This window comes from Numida meleagris, chromosome 4 (genome assembly GCF_002078875.1).
Source record: "Numida meleagris isolate 19003 breed g44 Domestic line chromosome 4, NumMel1.0, whole genome shotgun sequence".
In the NCBI taxonomy this organism is placed as follows: domain Eukaryota; kingdom Metazoa; phylum Chordata; class Aves; order Galliformes; family Numididae; genus Numida; species Numida meleagris.
The window spans coordinates 39,140,260-39,155,851 of record NC_034412.1 but is presented as its reverse complement, the minus strand read 5'-3'; the positions used below and the strand labels follow the sequence as shown (position 1 = coordinate 39,155,851).

The 15,592-nt window shown below is 46.8% G+C and overlaps 2 protein-coding genes across 5 annotated transcripts in view; both read right to left on the bottom strand.

Moving 5' to 3' along the window:
• SLC20A2 (solute carrier family 20 member 2) overlaps nt 1–13,170 on the bottom strand; it is a 58,266-nt gene extending 45,096 nt beyond the window's left edge. For all 4 annotated transcript variants that reach the window (XM_021394243.1, XM_021394242.1, XM_021394244.1 and 1 more), the window contains exon 1: nt 12,975–13,170. The gene's annotated coding sequence lies outside the window, so the exon portion shown is untranslated. The remainder of the gene's footprint in view (nt 1–12,974) is intronic.
• On the bottom strand, nt 13,270–15,565 carry SMIM19 (small integral membrane protein 19). Its single transcript, XM_021394290.1, has 3 exons — nt 15,382–15,565; nt 15,150–15,274; nt 13,270–14,147 (listed from the first exon to the last, which is right to left on the bottom strand). The coding sequence occupies exons 1-3, from the start codon at nt 15,537–15,539 to the stop codon at nt 14,080–14,082; spliced, it is 351 nt and encodes a 116-aa protein (XP_021249965.1). The 5' UTR covers nt 15,540–15,565; the 3' UTR covers nt 13,270–14,079.

The window sequence follows — 15,592 nt, the reverse complement described above, 5'->3', positions numbered from 1 at the left end:
CTTTAACAACTGCTTTTACTCTTCCAAGTAATTGTATACTCTTGAAGGCCAAATATTCAGCCAGTGTGCAAAAATAACCGTAGCCTTTTATTAAGGATAAAAGGCCAGATAAGACTTCACATTAAAAGCAAAGACGCCTCTACCAGGAGCACTGCTCAGTATTGAAAGTTACATTTAACTTTAAAAGTTTCAATATATAAACGTTAAAATCTTAATAACTTTGTATCAGTCTTACAACAACCTGCGGAACAGCAGGGCTAGTATTTCCGTGGAGATTCTTCCAGTAACAGCCGAGATGTTCCAGTAACTACCTCTGTAAACAGCTCTCTCAACTCAGTTGTAAGAAATCTGCACTTAACACCCCACAGCTCTGACAAAATGTCTTATCCATCTGGAACGTTTATTTGGCTGTTGCTCCCAAAAAAAGACTGAACTGATTAATATTTGATTACAACATCTGTCGATGGATAGCATAACAACAATACATTACAAGGTTATTCAAATCAGAGGGACAGCGCTATTTTTTTTTGCTTTGACCTAAGTACCTCTCACACTTTTAAGCAAAGGCTGTTTATCAAATGCAAGCAAGTACCCCCATCTCCCGTTCTGTAACTGCTATGGTCTGGTCTTCTCCCTACTTGACATACGTTTTGACAGAAAAATGAAATCGATTTAAAGTACAAAGTGGCAGCCATCTAATCCGCAAATAAAACCACAGTGATGTGCTCTTCCTAAAACAAGCTTGAAGCCATGATTATATTAAAGACACAGATGTGAGGGGATTTTCAACTTCCAAGCAGATATGCAAGCAAGGTATTACAATCCAGGGGTGCAGGTGAATGAATAAGCAAGCAAACTACGTGATGTTTGTGCAGCGTCCTCTCAATCCTGCAATCCCTTCTAGAAAGTCTGGGTCTACATCTCCCTCTTCTTTACTCATGTTCTTCTCGCATTGGCTTGGTCTCAGAAACTTTCCATGCCTGTAACGGAAACTCGAGCCAACTTCTTAAATGTATGATTTCTTCATCTCCACTCATCATCATCCACTTCTGTTTCTGAGAAGCTCCTCATCATGATACCTGTATCTCAAGAAGCAAAACAGGAAACATCACAGGGATGAAGCAAGGAAAGATGAATAATAATATGCCTCTGTGTCTTTAATAAAATCACAACTTTCACTCAAGTTCCTTTTAGGAAATAGAGTTCCTTTTGCTAAAGATTCACCAAACCAGGCGTGTAAGCACCCAGTGCCACAGTTGGCGTAACCAACGACACCGCCTCATCCACGTCTCTGCTCCTATCACGATGAGTGGAAGAAATCTGGTGCCAGTCTTATATACTGTGGGAAACCTCCTGGGGTGCCAAGCCTGCCAAACTCATCTGTGGCACGCGGCTCCACTGCCAGTACCTGCTGACCCATCTGCCGACCTACCCTTGGCAAGCACAGTGCAAGCTGTCTTTACCCAGGATCTGTTTGTCCAAGGAAGTAGTGGTCTAGCCCACTACTGATGTCACAGCCTCTCCTTTACTTTCCCAACTGCTCCTAAAGCTACGCAATGTCTGCAGTATATATGGTTTTCTTACACACTTCTCAGCTAGTGGAGCACTGCAACTAACAGTGACAAAGGTCTCAGCAAGGCCTCAGTTATTTCCAGCATATATTTGTCTCCAGAACAATACTCCCAAGCTGTGGGGTGGGGTGGAGGGGACTTGCCTGGCTGTTACCCCTGTGTGCTTCACTCAGTGGGCTTTCAGTCACCTAAAACTTGGGACCAGGTGGGCCCAGAGCCAACAGCACTGCTCAGAGCCAACAGCACAAAGGCAGCAGGATGAGACGACTCAAAGCCAACAGGGCGACACGGCCACCTCACGCCTGAACGAGCCACCCAAGCCCTCTGCCTGCCTCGTGACCTCACTAAGTGCTGACCAAGGGGGTCAGAAGAGAGAACAGTCACCAAAGGCAGCCCGCAAGCCAGCTCTCTGTCAGACGAAAGCACAAAAGCAATTCTATCCCTCCCCATTAGGGATAGGGCTGTCTTTAAAAAAAGACATGAGCACCCAAATTTCCTCCAAACGGGCAGAGCAGAGCCCACTTCTTATCAGTTCCCATCTCAAATGTTCAGAACTCCACCTCTCGTTTGAAATCCCCCTTTCTTCTACAAAAGCCCTTGGCAGCAGCGCTCCCCAGACACATGGCGCACTTTGCTTGGAAAGACAGTGCTGCCCTTCATCAGCAATTCAAACGTTGCAAAGTCACAGTGGGAGGGGTTCTCTTCAGCTAGAAAGGAGGAACAGCTTTAGGGACAGCATCTCATACAGCACCAAAAGGCTTGGCTTTGGCTCTTGCACACTGCAGCAGAGAAGATAACTTTGCCTCGGACAGTCAAACTCTCTGCCGATGCCCTGGATATCATAGGAATGATAGCTGATAAGCAACTGGAGAGAAGTGTATGTGCACAGCAAAGAAAAATACACATTCGCCTATTTCTGACCTCTTGAAGGAGTCCTTTCCTTCAAAAGCTTACAAGGCAAACAGCCCTGAAAGCCTGTGCCGCAGTCGTCATGGCTGCTGTTCAGAAACTCAGAGAAGCCAACTACCATGGGTTTCAGGAGCTTAGAGTATAAAAGCAGAAGTGGCCCCAAGTGCCCCATCAGCAAGACACTCGGAACACGCTCAGATAACCATCCAATTATTGTACACCGCAGTGATCCTCAATCTTTTTATCATGATGATCACTGTATGCAAGATACAGAAACTGCAGTTTCACTGTTTTGTAATCATCATAACTGCACGTTATTTCTGAGCACCAGAAATGATCTGGCAACAATTAATTCAATTATTAACAACATCCTCACTCATTAATCAGATGTCTACACTCAGCATATGCACAACAGAGATTAGAAGATATCCACACTCCTCACTGTTGCATTCCAACCGAGAACTGCAGAAAAAGATTAATATTTGCAGTTGAGCCTGACGTCAAAAAGATCTAATGCTGGCTGTCACCTGAATGCCTGAAACAACTGAGAAATATTTCATTTTTCTTTTGAAGAGACAACTTGCTGGCAGGCTGGGCCTTCTAACTTTGATCTTTATAGCAGCCAACACCAGCAGAATTTTGTAGCTCAATAACAAAACACAGAAACCTCACGGGCTGTTAACTCAATTACCTTACTTTGGCAAGGAAGCTTTCCTCTTAAACCCCGGGGAAAATCTTTACATTGGATAGCATTTGATTTAAAGGCATATGCGCCTCAAAGATGCGGTGTAACTGTTCATGTACTTGACTTCTTTGAGGGGGAAAATATTCCACAGCAACTTGCTTGCAGGACTGGTGTTTTCCCTCATTTCCCCATTTCCCTAGGAAACAGCACTTACATAACCGTGCCGACTATCTAATGCACAGACACCGGCACTGCAACCTCATCTTGTGGAAAAGGACAGAAATTTCCCGGGTGCTCCCTCCTACAACAGCCTTGCAGAGTAAACAAGTGATGCAGCCCCCAGGTGACGCGCTGCTTCACAAACTTGGGCAGATGCCATGCTTTCCTTAAAATGCTCACAAACCACAACATGGCGCTTGGCTGCTCGGACACCGTCCTGCTGGTAATGGAAAGAAATGTGCTTCAGCTACTGCAGTGCTACCAACACTGGGAAGCTGCAGGAAGCTCATCTTTACTAGTTGAGCTGCTCACAGAGCTACTTTTTATCTACAGGGCAATACAGCGATGCCTCATGCGCTTAACATTGCAGCTCCCACCTGCACATTGGCTGACGTGTCAGCAGAGAGTTCTCTCGCTTTCATAAAGGCACTTGGTGAAGAGTTGTCACCTTTCACCATGGAAAAGCAGATGTATACTGCAGTATGTCTGACTGCAGCAGTCCCTAAAAAAAAAAAAAAAAAAAAAAAGCCTCTCAATCCTTTTCTAGAGAGTCCTGCCCAGGGTGGGCGCGTTGCAAACAGCCACGACAAGTCAGATTTCTGGTCTGTCTGCCTGAGAGTTCTGCCCACCCTGATCGGGACCAGATGCTTCAAAAGGTGGAGCAGCTTGCAGAGTGAACAATGATGTGACTCACCCAAAGGGGAAATTCCTTCCTGACCTCATCAATTAGCATGAAGGTTTATATCCCTAATTTATTTTTAATCTTATTTACTGCAAATCTGGATATTATCATTACGTATATATAAAGGTCCAGGTCTGCTTGGAATCTGACTAAACTTTTGGCCTCGGTAATATCATGTGGCATAATTATATGAGGTTTGAAATGTACTTATTTTCTATTTCATTTAACGTCCCTTTGTTCTTGCACTGTGGGAACTATTAACCACCTCTTCCCCTTCCTAGGGCTCCAGCTGGCTTGCACCATACCCTACCATGCCACATTGCTTTCTGGTACGGAGCAGGAACATGATCTGAGGGCCTTTAAAGCCATAATTTAGCAACTTTATTAGTTAGCCAGCAATATTTCTAGAACCAGAGTTTCTGGGATCTGCTGGAAGTTGGCAGCTCCATCAAAATCTCACCAGCCCCTACCCAATTCCAGATCTTATAGACTCACTTTTCTGATCTTTTCCAGGTAAGATCTGCCACCCTTAGAAGCAAACTGTTTTGCCCAGTGCAATGTTCTTCAAACTCCCTCGAGATTCTGAGAAATTTAGTTCTAGAAGAACAAAGCAGCAGCACAACACGCTCGGCTTTTCAAGGTCATGCAGGAACCTCTCCCTCTGAGCAAAGAGCTCCCCTCCCATCTCCATGCCTGAAAAAAGAACAGTGTCCAGCTGTGCTCAGCCCAGCCCACTATGCTCTTGAACGGTGTCCCTGTGGGCCGCGGGTTCCTCTGTCGGTAACTTCAGCCTTTGTTGCTACTTACAGATGAGCTGATGACGTACTCATCGAAATTATTATGCCAAGTTGTAGCTAAAGCTCCAGTGCAATTAGTCACTGGATGCAAAAGGCATTAAGGTATAAAGCCACACCTTAATTCAACTGAAGTTTGGTGACCAAAAAAAAAAAAAAAAAAAAAATAGAACTACACATACAAGCAGCAGACAGAGAAGGGAGAATATTAAAACAGCCTTGAGGGTTTGAGATCCTCTCTACTCCCCAAAACACAGTCTTCCTCTCACAGCTCCCGGAGCTAAAACTTTGGACTCCAGGCCACAGGATTGTAACCCCTAAGTCCTTAGGAGAGAAAGAGCAGGTCTGGATGATATCCCACTGGAATACCTCATGGCCCTTCCAAGAGATTAAAGAACTGTTATAGCATCTGTGAGAAATACTGCATAGCTAGCACTGTTTTACCACACGTGCTTTGATTATGGGCTTAGAACTGGTGAATTAGGTCAAGAGAATACTTCTCGGCCTCAAGCGAAAAGAAAATTACAATTTCATCCTTTTTAGTGAGATCTTCAGGCAAGGAACCAGTCAAGGGAAAACTCCTGCCCCAGCCTTAACATAAGGTCCATAAACAAACGGAGCTCTTTAATGATGAAAACAGTGCTAACACAACCAGTACAGGCACCACTTTGCCAACTGTCAGTTCACTGAATAATACAATCCCATGCAGCTTTTGCCTCTATTTGGTTCTACCATATGCAAGACCTGTCATTTTGTTGACTCCAATCAGCATATGCTCCTCAATGACCTCCCCATGATGTCTAATGGCTACGTAGCAGCGTTTAGGGACTCTGCTCCAGAGTAATGGTCTTAATACTTTCTTTCCAGAGCTCACAAATGCCTTCCTGTACTACAATACAGCTGTAAAGACTGAACCAAGTACTTCCACAGTGCTCCCAGGCAAGCCCCTTACACTGTGGGCCAAGCCACAAGCGCTGCCTTATGTTCCATCCCACTCGGTGGGCTAGGGTGAGGTTAACCTTACAATCCTCTGAGCGATAACCAGGAGTAATGACAATTACTTGAGGGATTCAAATAAATAACAAATTTACTTAAAACTAAGGGGAATTATATTACCGTGATGTGTCAAAAGTTAGAAAGAAAGAGGGAGAGAGAGAGAGAGAGAGAGAGAGAGAGACTGCTAGTCTCAGGTTCACACAAAAGGAGGAAAGGGGGAGGCTACTCCTATTCTCTCCCTCCTCCCTCACTTGAAGTTAGAATCAAAGAATAATTTGAGTCGGAAGGGGCCTCTGAAGGTCACCTAGTCCAACTCCCTTGCAGTGAACGTGGATACCTACAGCTAGATCAGCTGCTCAGAGCCCAGTCCAGCCTGGGCTTGAATGTCTCCAAGGATGGGGCACCCACCACCTCTCTGGGCAAGCTGTTCCAGCGCTTCTCTCTTTTGAGACCATTTCCCTTTGTCCTGTCACAACAGACCCTGCTAAAGAGTCTGTCCCCTTCTTTCTTATAGCCCCCCTATAGAAACTGAAAGGCCGCCCTCAGGTCTCCCCAGAAATTTCTCCAGGCTGAACAGCCCCAGCTCTCTCAGCCTGGTCTCGTAGGAGAGGTGTTCCATCCCTCGGATCATTTCTGTGGCCCTCCTCTGGACACGCTCCAACAGGTCTGTGTCCCTCCTGTACTGAGGACTTCACATCTGCACACTGTACTCCGTGTGAGGTCTCATCAGTGCAGAGCAGAGGGGCAGGATCACGTCCCTCACCCTACTGGCCACGCTTCTTTTGATGCAGCCCAGGATACCGTTGGCTTTCTGGGCTGTGAGGGAACATTGCTGGCTCATGTCCATCTTGCCATTCACCAGTACCAAAAAGTCAATTTCTGCAGGGCTGTGCTCTATCCTGTCATCCTCCAGCTTGTTATTGGGAAAAAGAGAAGTCAAAGATCCAGTAAAACATCTTTACAGCCCAGGCTTAGTTGATCTGCCACCTACAGAAGTACCTCTCATTCTCAAAACCCCACTGAATCTTTATGTTTCTGGATGGTGGAAGCATAGGGGGAGCCTGCAAAAGCCTTACCAGGGCTGCCAAAGACCTGAACTTCCATTTCCTATCCCCAGAGTCTGAAAAGGGCTTCCCTTTCAATAAATCTCATCAACGAATATTCATAGGAAGCATTCCCACAGTGGTCTCAGCGAGGATGGTTTCTCTCAGCAATGAGCATTTCACTCAGGCAGGGGTTAGGAATTAGGTTACATTAGTAACCCGTATCTGTTTTTTGTTGGGGACAATCTCACTCTGGCCTGCAGTATCAGCATTTAAAGCAGACATGCGGGCCTCTGTGTCTACCAGAAAGTGACCGCAGTCTTAAAAGGACCAAGGGGAAAAGTTATCAGTAGGTCCCCCTACTCATTTTCACTGAGCCTTCTAATATATGCCCACTGGCCGCTCCCCAACTCTCACTGGGGACAGCATAAGAAGTTCTCTGACTTTGTAGGGCAAGAGAGTTCCCCCATGGGAGCCATGGGAATGCCTGATATCCAGGGGCCGTGGGGACACTCTCCTTTGCCAGTTGTCCCGTATCTATTGGTTTCCACATTTTTACCTGCAAAGTTGGGCTCATTCTCATGGAATACCTTGATCTAGACTTTCCCTCAACAACTGATTTCTTGAGGCTCCTCCCACAAGGCTACTAACTCGAGGGCAGAGTGTTTTCGCCTCTGCCTAGGGAAGGCAATAACGACAGAGAACAATTCTCCCATCAACAGTGGCAAAACCTTAACTGCAATACTTCTACTGCTTTAGAATCATTACTGAATTTCAAATGAAAAAGATGTGATACTTTCCATTTGTCACACTCAAAAGCACAGTTTGAGTAAGGAAATCTTTTAATGGACTCAACAAAGGTATTTGTGGCTGTTGGAATACTCAATCTGTTGAGCTAAAAATAGCTTTAAATAAATTTGAAATACAAGCAGTACATACTTTGCCTAAGAAAAAAAAATCTGCTGGCCACTTACAGATCATGTGAACTCAGTTATTTAGTTGTGCAAAGAGCATCAGTAATTCCAAGCCTTATCTGACTGTAGATTTGGATCTATTTAGCAATGGTGCTGTCACATACCAAACGCAACACAATGGGGAGGGAAAGTTCCAACAAACAATGGCCGCAGTCATCTAATGAGATGGTCACAAAGAAAAGAGGTGAGACTGGAAAAGCCTGGGCCTCTGCCTCCACCCTCCCAGCTTTCTCAGTGCAAAGAAAAAGCAAGGCATCCTCCCGTCCACCTTTTCTTTGATAGTGCAGTATAAGGAAATGGGACGCAGGACACTATCACTCCCTGACATCCACCAGCCGAAGCTACAGAAGGGAACTTTCTCACTTTTTTTCCTTCCAAAATTCCATCAGCCAGTAGAAGGGCTCCCCCAAAGGTACTGTTTTTACAGCCAGTTTCTGATAGTGCTCATGGGCGCATAGCGTGACCTGAGCAACGGTAAAATGGGGTAGCTCAAACATACCCAGCACTCTGTGCCATGTTAAGTTCACAGCAGCTGCTCTATTCACAGAAAGACATCTGAGAGAAGTGCCATAAATAACGAGATCACACGGAGTCTCCCATTGCACAACCAACATACATCTTTCCTGCTCAGGAATTTATGCTTCACACCCTATGCCGTCAGTCAAGAGCGTGTTACCAGCTCTGTTTTCAGGATGATCCAGAGGATATTTTGGAAAGTGATACAGCCCTCCTGCTGGCCAGGTCTTTTCAAAATACTTTCTCTTCTGCTATAATAAAGACAAATGTTTCTATAATCGCATCCAAACTGTGGCCTCTCTCAGCAGCAAGCTATGTATCCATGTGCGCCTTTTACTTATTGTGGGTACATAAAACAAGTTACAGCACGTGGAAGTCTGACAGTCTGATGGAAACTGAAGGGAATTATTCCTTCGTGGATTTGGGAGCTAAGTTTTTATTGGTACGTACACATGGACAGTATTTTCTCTGACTCCAGTTTCTGCAAATCCTTAAATTGAGCAGTCCCTTCGAGAATTTCCAATTCACGTTACCGTTAGACTAAAATTAAACCCAGTTCTCCTAAAACACCCCATTTCTAGGGCTCCGCAAGGGGACAACCACATTACAAAGCAGTATCTAGCTATAACTAAGAATAAAGACATATATCTATTTTATATAAATGAGGTTTTTTGTGTTTTTTTTTTTTCCCTGGAGTTTTGCCACAAATTGCTTTCAAGGGCTTGGTTCAGAAATTCCAAATTCAGATTGTTTTTTTTTCTCATTGAGAACTAACTCTTTTTAACAATTCTGTTAATCTTGGAGTTTGGAGATATTTTTATTAAAGTAACGCCCAGAGTTTAAGGTATTCCATTAAAAGATCAGGAATTATTTTTATTAAAGTAACACCCAAAGCTTAGATGTTCCTTGCAAAAATCAGGCAAAGAGCTTCCATTCTTAAGAAGAAAAGGTTATTTGCCCTTTCCTTGTAAACAGAATTCATGGAGACAACGGAGCTCTGATGCATTTTACTGATGTCTTTTTGGCTTTTTTCAGAGTTGAAAAAAAAAAAATTAGCCAGCTAAGCCTTTTGCTCTTAACACGGTTGTTTTTTTCTCTCTTCTCATCTTCCATTGCAGAAAAAGCAGGTACAATTTCCAGATTTCTCACTGGACATTTGCAGCAGTTTTGAGGTGTTCTGCCATTGGTGTCTCCACCATATTCAGTACCAGTCTCTTAGCCTAAATGGAGATCCACAGCCCTCAGTGAGACCGATGTCATATGGAGCTTGTTAGGCTACAAGAAGCTTGCTCCTTACCCCCTAACTCTTATACCACAACAGAAATGAGGCTGCAAAAGAAAGGATCTTACCTCCACTCTCATGGCCCTGCAGCACAGAAACCTTCCGCTCTTCGGTGGCACCCCTGTCTCGAGGACAAGATCAAGTGCTGCCTTTTTGTTTGCCTGGCTGTGTTAACAAACTAGGTTACATCACCTAGGCTCCCCACTGTGACTAAACCATGGCTGAGGTGTTTGGAGGAAAAAGGCAACGTCTTTTGATCATGGCTTCCGATTCTGAGTGTAAGCACCTGTCACTGAGGAGTGCACGTTGTCATCAAGCCTCCTCCAAGCACTATTGCTCTTTGTGCATAACAAGCCGGAGGCATCATGGCATTAATGACGTGTCCAACACGATGCTCCTTCCCTGCTGAAGGCAGCATGTAGTGACAATTCTCAACTTGTTTTATGTAGAAATTAGGGCTGGGGCAAAATCTCTTCACTTCCTCCGAAGGAGAGGTTGAGTGATGACATACCCACCTTTCTCTCTGCGGCGTGTATAATTTCAGGTTGCCCAATAGTAGCAACACTCCTGAGTTCAGGAGGACTTAAAAAGGAGTGATTATGCTCACGGAAGTAAGCTAGCATGAATAAGCTACCCAGGCAGCAGGGAAACATTCCAGAGCCCTGTGCTGTCACCAGGCATTTGGCCAATGCTGCTTAATCATATATGCAAAACACACATTACAGAACGATTCATCGTAGGTTTGAATATTCTTCATCAATTACTCTGTGCTGAAGAAGCTTCCCTGAAAGCCATCCTCATATGAAGGGACTGGGATCTCCTCCTGCCTTCAGAGCTTCTGTCAGTGGTACAGCACAGGTTTCCCCCACAGCTCTTGAAACCTACCAGGCAGTTTTGGAAGGGACATCTTAGAGCTTAGCAGCACCTGAGCACCACACTGCTGAAATTCATAACTCCTAGTGCCACGAGTTATGCAGCAGCTGCTACAGACTGTGCTCCGTCTGGTCCTGGCTGGCACATGCCAGTTCATACCAGCTGGGCACAAAACACAGCGCAGACTGAAACTCGAAATGCTCACGGCACAGCAAAAGGTATTTTGACTACAGGTCGGAGAGCCCGCAATGTCTTCAGCCTTAAACACAGCCGTGTTCATCATTTATATAAATTTAAGGCTTTCCTGAGCCTTGACATAGGATTTATCAAGCTCCATCTGAAAAGCTCTGATCTTCTGTGCAATACTGTGTGCAAAACCTAGCCAGACACATTTTAGTGAGGAGCGCTGCAATGACTTTCCCACCACTTAACAGAAGATTATAATTTTCACATAAAATTACGGAGTTGCGGTTGTAATGCCACTTGAAGACTGCCTTTGCAGAAATCTGACTGTCAGCAGCTTCCACGGGGGGAACAGAGCGGTCAGAGTCTCAAGAACATCCAAGTTATGCTTTATCTGTGGTATGCCTGGAGTTGTCCCAAAGACTCACAAGATAAGACCATTGCCATGACAGCAGGCTAACAGCTGAAAATGTGGTCGGCGTAGGGAGCTCTGTGGAGACAGGATGGCCTTGCTCTGTCCAAAACTCCCCTGTTCAAGTGGAGCTGTTGATGGCAAACCCTGCAAATCAAGCAGGTGTAAAAGGATGCCCAAGAGGATTTTGATGGGGACTTTGGAACTGTGGGACTTCTGGACAAGCGCTCCCACAGACTGAGGATCCCCGCTGGCTGGACCAACATCAGAACCCAGACCAGTGATCTCTTTCCCTGTTTGTCTCTCTCTCTCCTCCCCTATCGCTCTCTCTCTCTCTTTCTTTTTTCTTTCTCTTTTCATCTTAAAGTTGTTAAGTAAGGCAAGGCTTGCTTTGATTTCTCGTAAAGTCGCGCTGTTAAGCCACATAGCTTAGTTAGAATTGTACGAGTGCCAGTACTTCTATGATTACACAGTAAAATTGATGACTGCATTTAGATCTTGAGTGTGATTTCACCTTAAACCAATGGGGGGGTGTTTTAAATCTGGTCACCCCTCCCTCCCTCCCTTCACAGGGTGGGATGTGACAGCAACTTGCTAATGATTTTTTAAGCTACTGTACAGATGCAAAGTTTTAACTGATCTAAAAGCCTTCCCTCCCACGCTTTGTGCAATCAGACAGTATTGAATCTACATATTGCAACTGTTTTTAATTTTAAAGAGTATTGGGTAAGCTAGGAAGATTTGCCTCTGTGCAGCATTCTTGAGAATGAACATGGCTAAAGATAACTTTGGAACAGTTTTTTAAAGGTCACAAGCTTTCCCCGTCCAAGATTCCTAATAATTCAGCATAAGAATAGGTTCCTGTGTATGCATACAAGCCTGGCCGCTGTAAATGGGTATGGAGAAAAGACCTATTGTCTATGCTGCTTTTGCTTTTAGGCACTGATTTCTGTACTGCCAGTTAAAGAAAGCACTTGTTTCCATTTGCAATACTGTGAATTAACTGTTAAAAAAGCTAATTTCTGCAGATTAATTTCACCGCAGAAATTTCAAATGTAACATATGAAAAACTCTGCCCTGGCTGCACCTTCTGTTCCAGGCATATGTGTACTGTAAGGGTGAGATATAAAACCACCAATAGAACAGAGTATGGCTTCACTGTACAAAACGTCAGTAGATGCATTTGTGTCAGAGAAACCAACCACTACCACCCTTTGCTCGGGGTTCGAGCAACGTTCTTACAATGCCATAACAAGTGCTACGGCGTTTGCATTTCTTGCACCTCCTTAAGCTTTTTTGTCTCAACGAGTAAGTTGTTGAGATACCTGCATCACCACTGAGGTCCGTGTGTACCGCAGAGCCGCAAGCTGCTCTGCCTTTCCAAGCACTCCACGGCACTTCCAGCTCAGCTGAGTGGAAAATCGTAAAACAATTCGCTACAGACAGACAGACTTTAGTTCGGGGCTCGGTGAACTGGAAAGAATGGGCTCATTCTGACACGCCGCTTTACTGACGCGCCCGGAGCCGCGCCGGACGCTGCCGAGGATAGCGGCACTGCTGGAAGACGCCCACGAGGAGGGCTCCGGCCCCGCGCTCCCGCCGCCCACCGCCGCGGTCTCCCAGGCAGGCTGCGGCTTGGGGCAGCGCGCCCGGTGCGGCGGCCGCCGACCCCTCCCTCCCTCCCTCAGCCCGCGCTTTCTCCTCAGGCGGCACCTTCCCGCCACACAACCGCCCCCCGCGCGCGCCGCCGCCGAGGTGCCCCCCGCCCCGGGCAGCGAGGGGAGGGGCGAGGGCGGGACGGCCCCACTCGCGTGCCCCGCCGCGGCCCCACTCACCGCCCGTCGGACGCCCCGCGAGCAGCAGCGGCACCACCAGCAGCAGCGGCACCAACAGCAGCCGGCGCGGCCCGGAGACGGAAGCAGCGGCAGGAAGTGAGGTCGATGCGGAGGGGGCGCCACTTCCGGCGGGGACGGGGAGCGAAGGCCCTGGCGCTGAGGGGATGCCAGGAGCCGCGCAAATATACCTATCTTTAGGCGCGCTGCCAGCTCCCTGCCGTTCCAAGGTGCTCCATTCGCCCCAGTCTACCCAAATGGCGTAGTGGTACAAATTAGCGCACGATACATCCTCAAGTAGTTTTCATGGTTAGATGCTTTAATTAGAAAGTCATTTCTGAAGTATTCTTTAAATTAACCAATTTAATGATCTACAGTGGGGAATTAAAAAAAAAAAAGTTAGGGTGGGATGTCTCTTCAGGGCAAACCATACTTTTTGGTACCGGTTCTGTTTACACAAATATTTACAATCTGTTCTAAAACCAATTGGACAAATGTAGCTAACTCCTGTTGCTACAGCATTACAGTACTTGTTACAAGCGTTACCTAGACCCCCAGCTCCCTGTGTACTTCAGAATTTCTCCAGGAAAGGTTCACAATAATGCGTACAAACTGACACGAAGACCACAATGTTCCTGCACTACAGCCAGTGCTGTGGCCATGGCTCTCGGACCTGCCCGCCCACACTGGGCACTGAGGCCAGCATCCTCACCCACATTTACTGAACACATTAAGGAATTTCAGCCCCGCTTGACTGAGGAACCAGGCAGATTCCTGGCAGTCCGGAACTGCCTTACTTCCTATACAGTACCGTTGGTGGAGCCGATTTCCAAGGTGCTGACAGTGAGAAATCATTTAAAACACAAGACTGCACCTCTCTGACCTCAGAGGTTTCTCTGAGCAGCTCTGTCCTGCGCCGGGTACTCTTGTTCAGAAGGCATTCTGTTCACTTCATGAGGCTCAGAGAAAAGCTACCAAGAGCAGAGCTTTGAGTACTCTACCCCTTTCTTTTCCCCCTTGCATTGATTAAGAGGCAGTGAAAATAGCGCCACACCAACTAGCATCGTCAGCTCTGGAAATATGTCCCGAGTTCCTACAGCTGTAGGCTTTACTCCACTGACAGCTGTACGCTTTCAGTCTGTTTCGGTGGCTGCTGCTGCTGCTCATACTTCCTTGCTGGAAAAAAAAAAGAAACACTGATCAACACAAATTACACTACTAACATATATATATACACACACATACGTATGTGCATGTACATCTATACACGTGTAAATATGACTCAAGCAAGAGAAATCTAAGATTAGAGAATGTTGTTTCACAGCTCAGCTGCATGAGGAAAAGTCTCAGTCACCATACGGAACACGGAAGGTCTGAGCAGCAGTGTCACAGCAATAGGTCAGCGCATAGATGGCAAAGAAATATCATTCCGTTCAGATCCTTTTGTTAAAAAAATAATATTCAATTAAAGACTACGGCTTCAGAAGTACTATTACAGACAGCCTGAGCAATTCGTTAGTCACCCAGTAACTCTCCACTGGTCTCCACAGCACACGAGCCACACAATAACAAAGACGTTTACTTCAAAAGCAATCTGGTTAGCAAGGCAAAGGAAGATCAAAGCATTGTGCGCAGTGCAACACACAACAAATGCCAGCCGCCATTCCTCTACAGGTAGTATGGCCATTTTGTTGCACAGAATGCAGTGGCCTGGCTTGACAACCTTGAAGTTTAAAACATGGTTTCAACTCACTAGGTTTTCCTTGCCCATCTTCCCTCTGGTCATGCTTACACAGCAGATGATGTGACGCAAATGTACGTGTTTCTCTGAGCTGGGAACGTAGAATATTGGAGCCATAGGGCTCCCTCCTATCTCAATCCTGAAAGTCAGCACTCAGATGGGAGTGGCAACACTTAGCGATATGGCACAATTCTCATTTATTTTCAGCCTGTGAAGTTGAATTACTCATGATTCCTGCAGTCCTCTGCAGTTTGACACCTGCATCCACTTTCTGACTGCTGCACATTGCCAGCAATTCCTTCACTCCATCCTTAGGCCACATAGCCATGCGCTGGGCTCCTGCGGAACCCGTGCACACAGGGCCAGGCTCCACCTGACAGCCCCACGGGGCCGCCCCACGCGGGAACTCCCTCGGGGCCGGGTCGAGCCGCCCTTACCGATGGAGTACATTTCCAGCTGCTGCCGCAGGCGGATCTTCTTCATGCTGTTGTAGAAGTTGGGCTCGGGCGGCGTCTCGGCTGCAGGGGGCAGAGTGAAGATGCGCAGGATCCTCCTCTTGTTCCTGCGGGGGCACGGCAGCACGGTCACGCGTGGGACGGGCACGGCCCCGTTCCCCTCTCTCTCCTCCCTTCCCCTCCCCTCCCCTCCCCTCCCCTCTCACCCCCTTACCGCCGCGCATAGACGAGCAGGGCGAGGCTGGCTAGCACCACCAGCAGGTACACGTTGGTGGCTTCGTTCCAGGCCTCGTGCACCGAGTAGTCGATGGCCCCGCTGTCGCCCAGCGCCGCCGAACCGCCTCCGCCCGCCCCCGCGGCCGCTGCCGCCATGGGGGAAGACGGCGTTTGGGGGCGGCCGCTAGAAGCGGGCGCGGAAGGCGGGA

Coding starts and splice junctions, on each gene's coding strand:
- SMIM19 (XM_021394290.1), bottom strand. CDS start 15,539: ATGGCGGCAGCGGCCGCGGGGGCGGGCGGAGGCGGTTCGGCGGCGCTG. Junction 15,275..15,381: donor CTGCTCGTCTATGCGCGGCG/GTAAGGGGGTGA, acceptor GTGCCCCCGCAG/GAACAAGAGGAGGATCCTGC. Junction 14,148..15,149: donor GCTGGAAATGTACTCCATCG/GTAAGGGCGGCT, acceptor TTTTTTTTCCAG/CAAGGAAGTATGAGCAGCAG.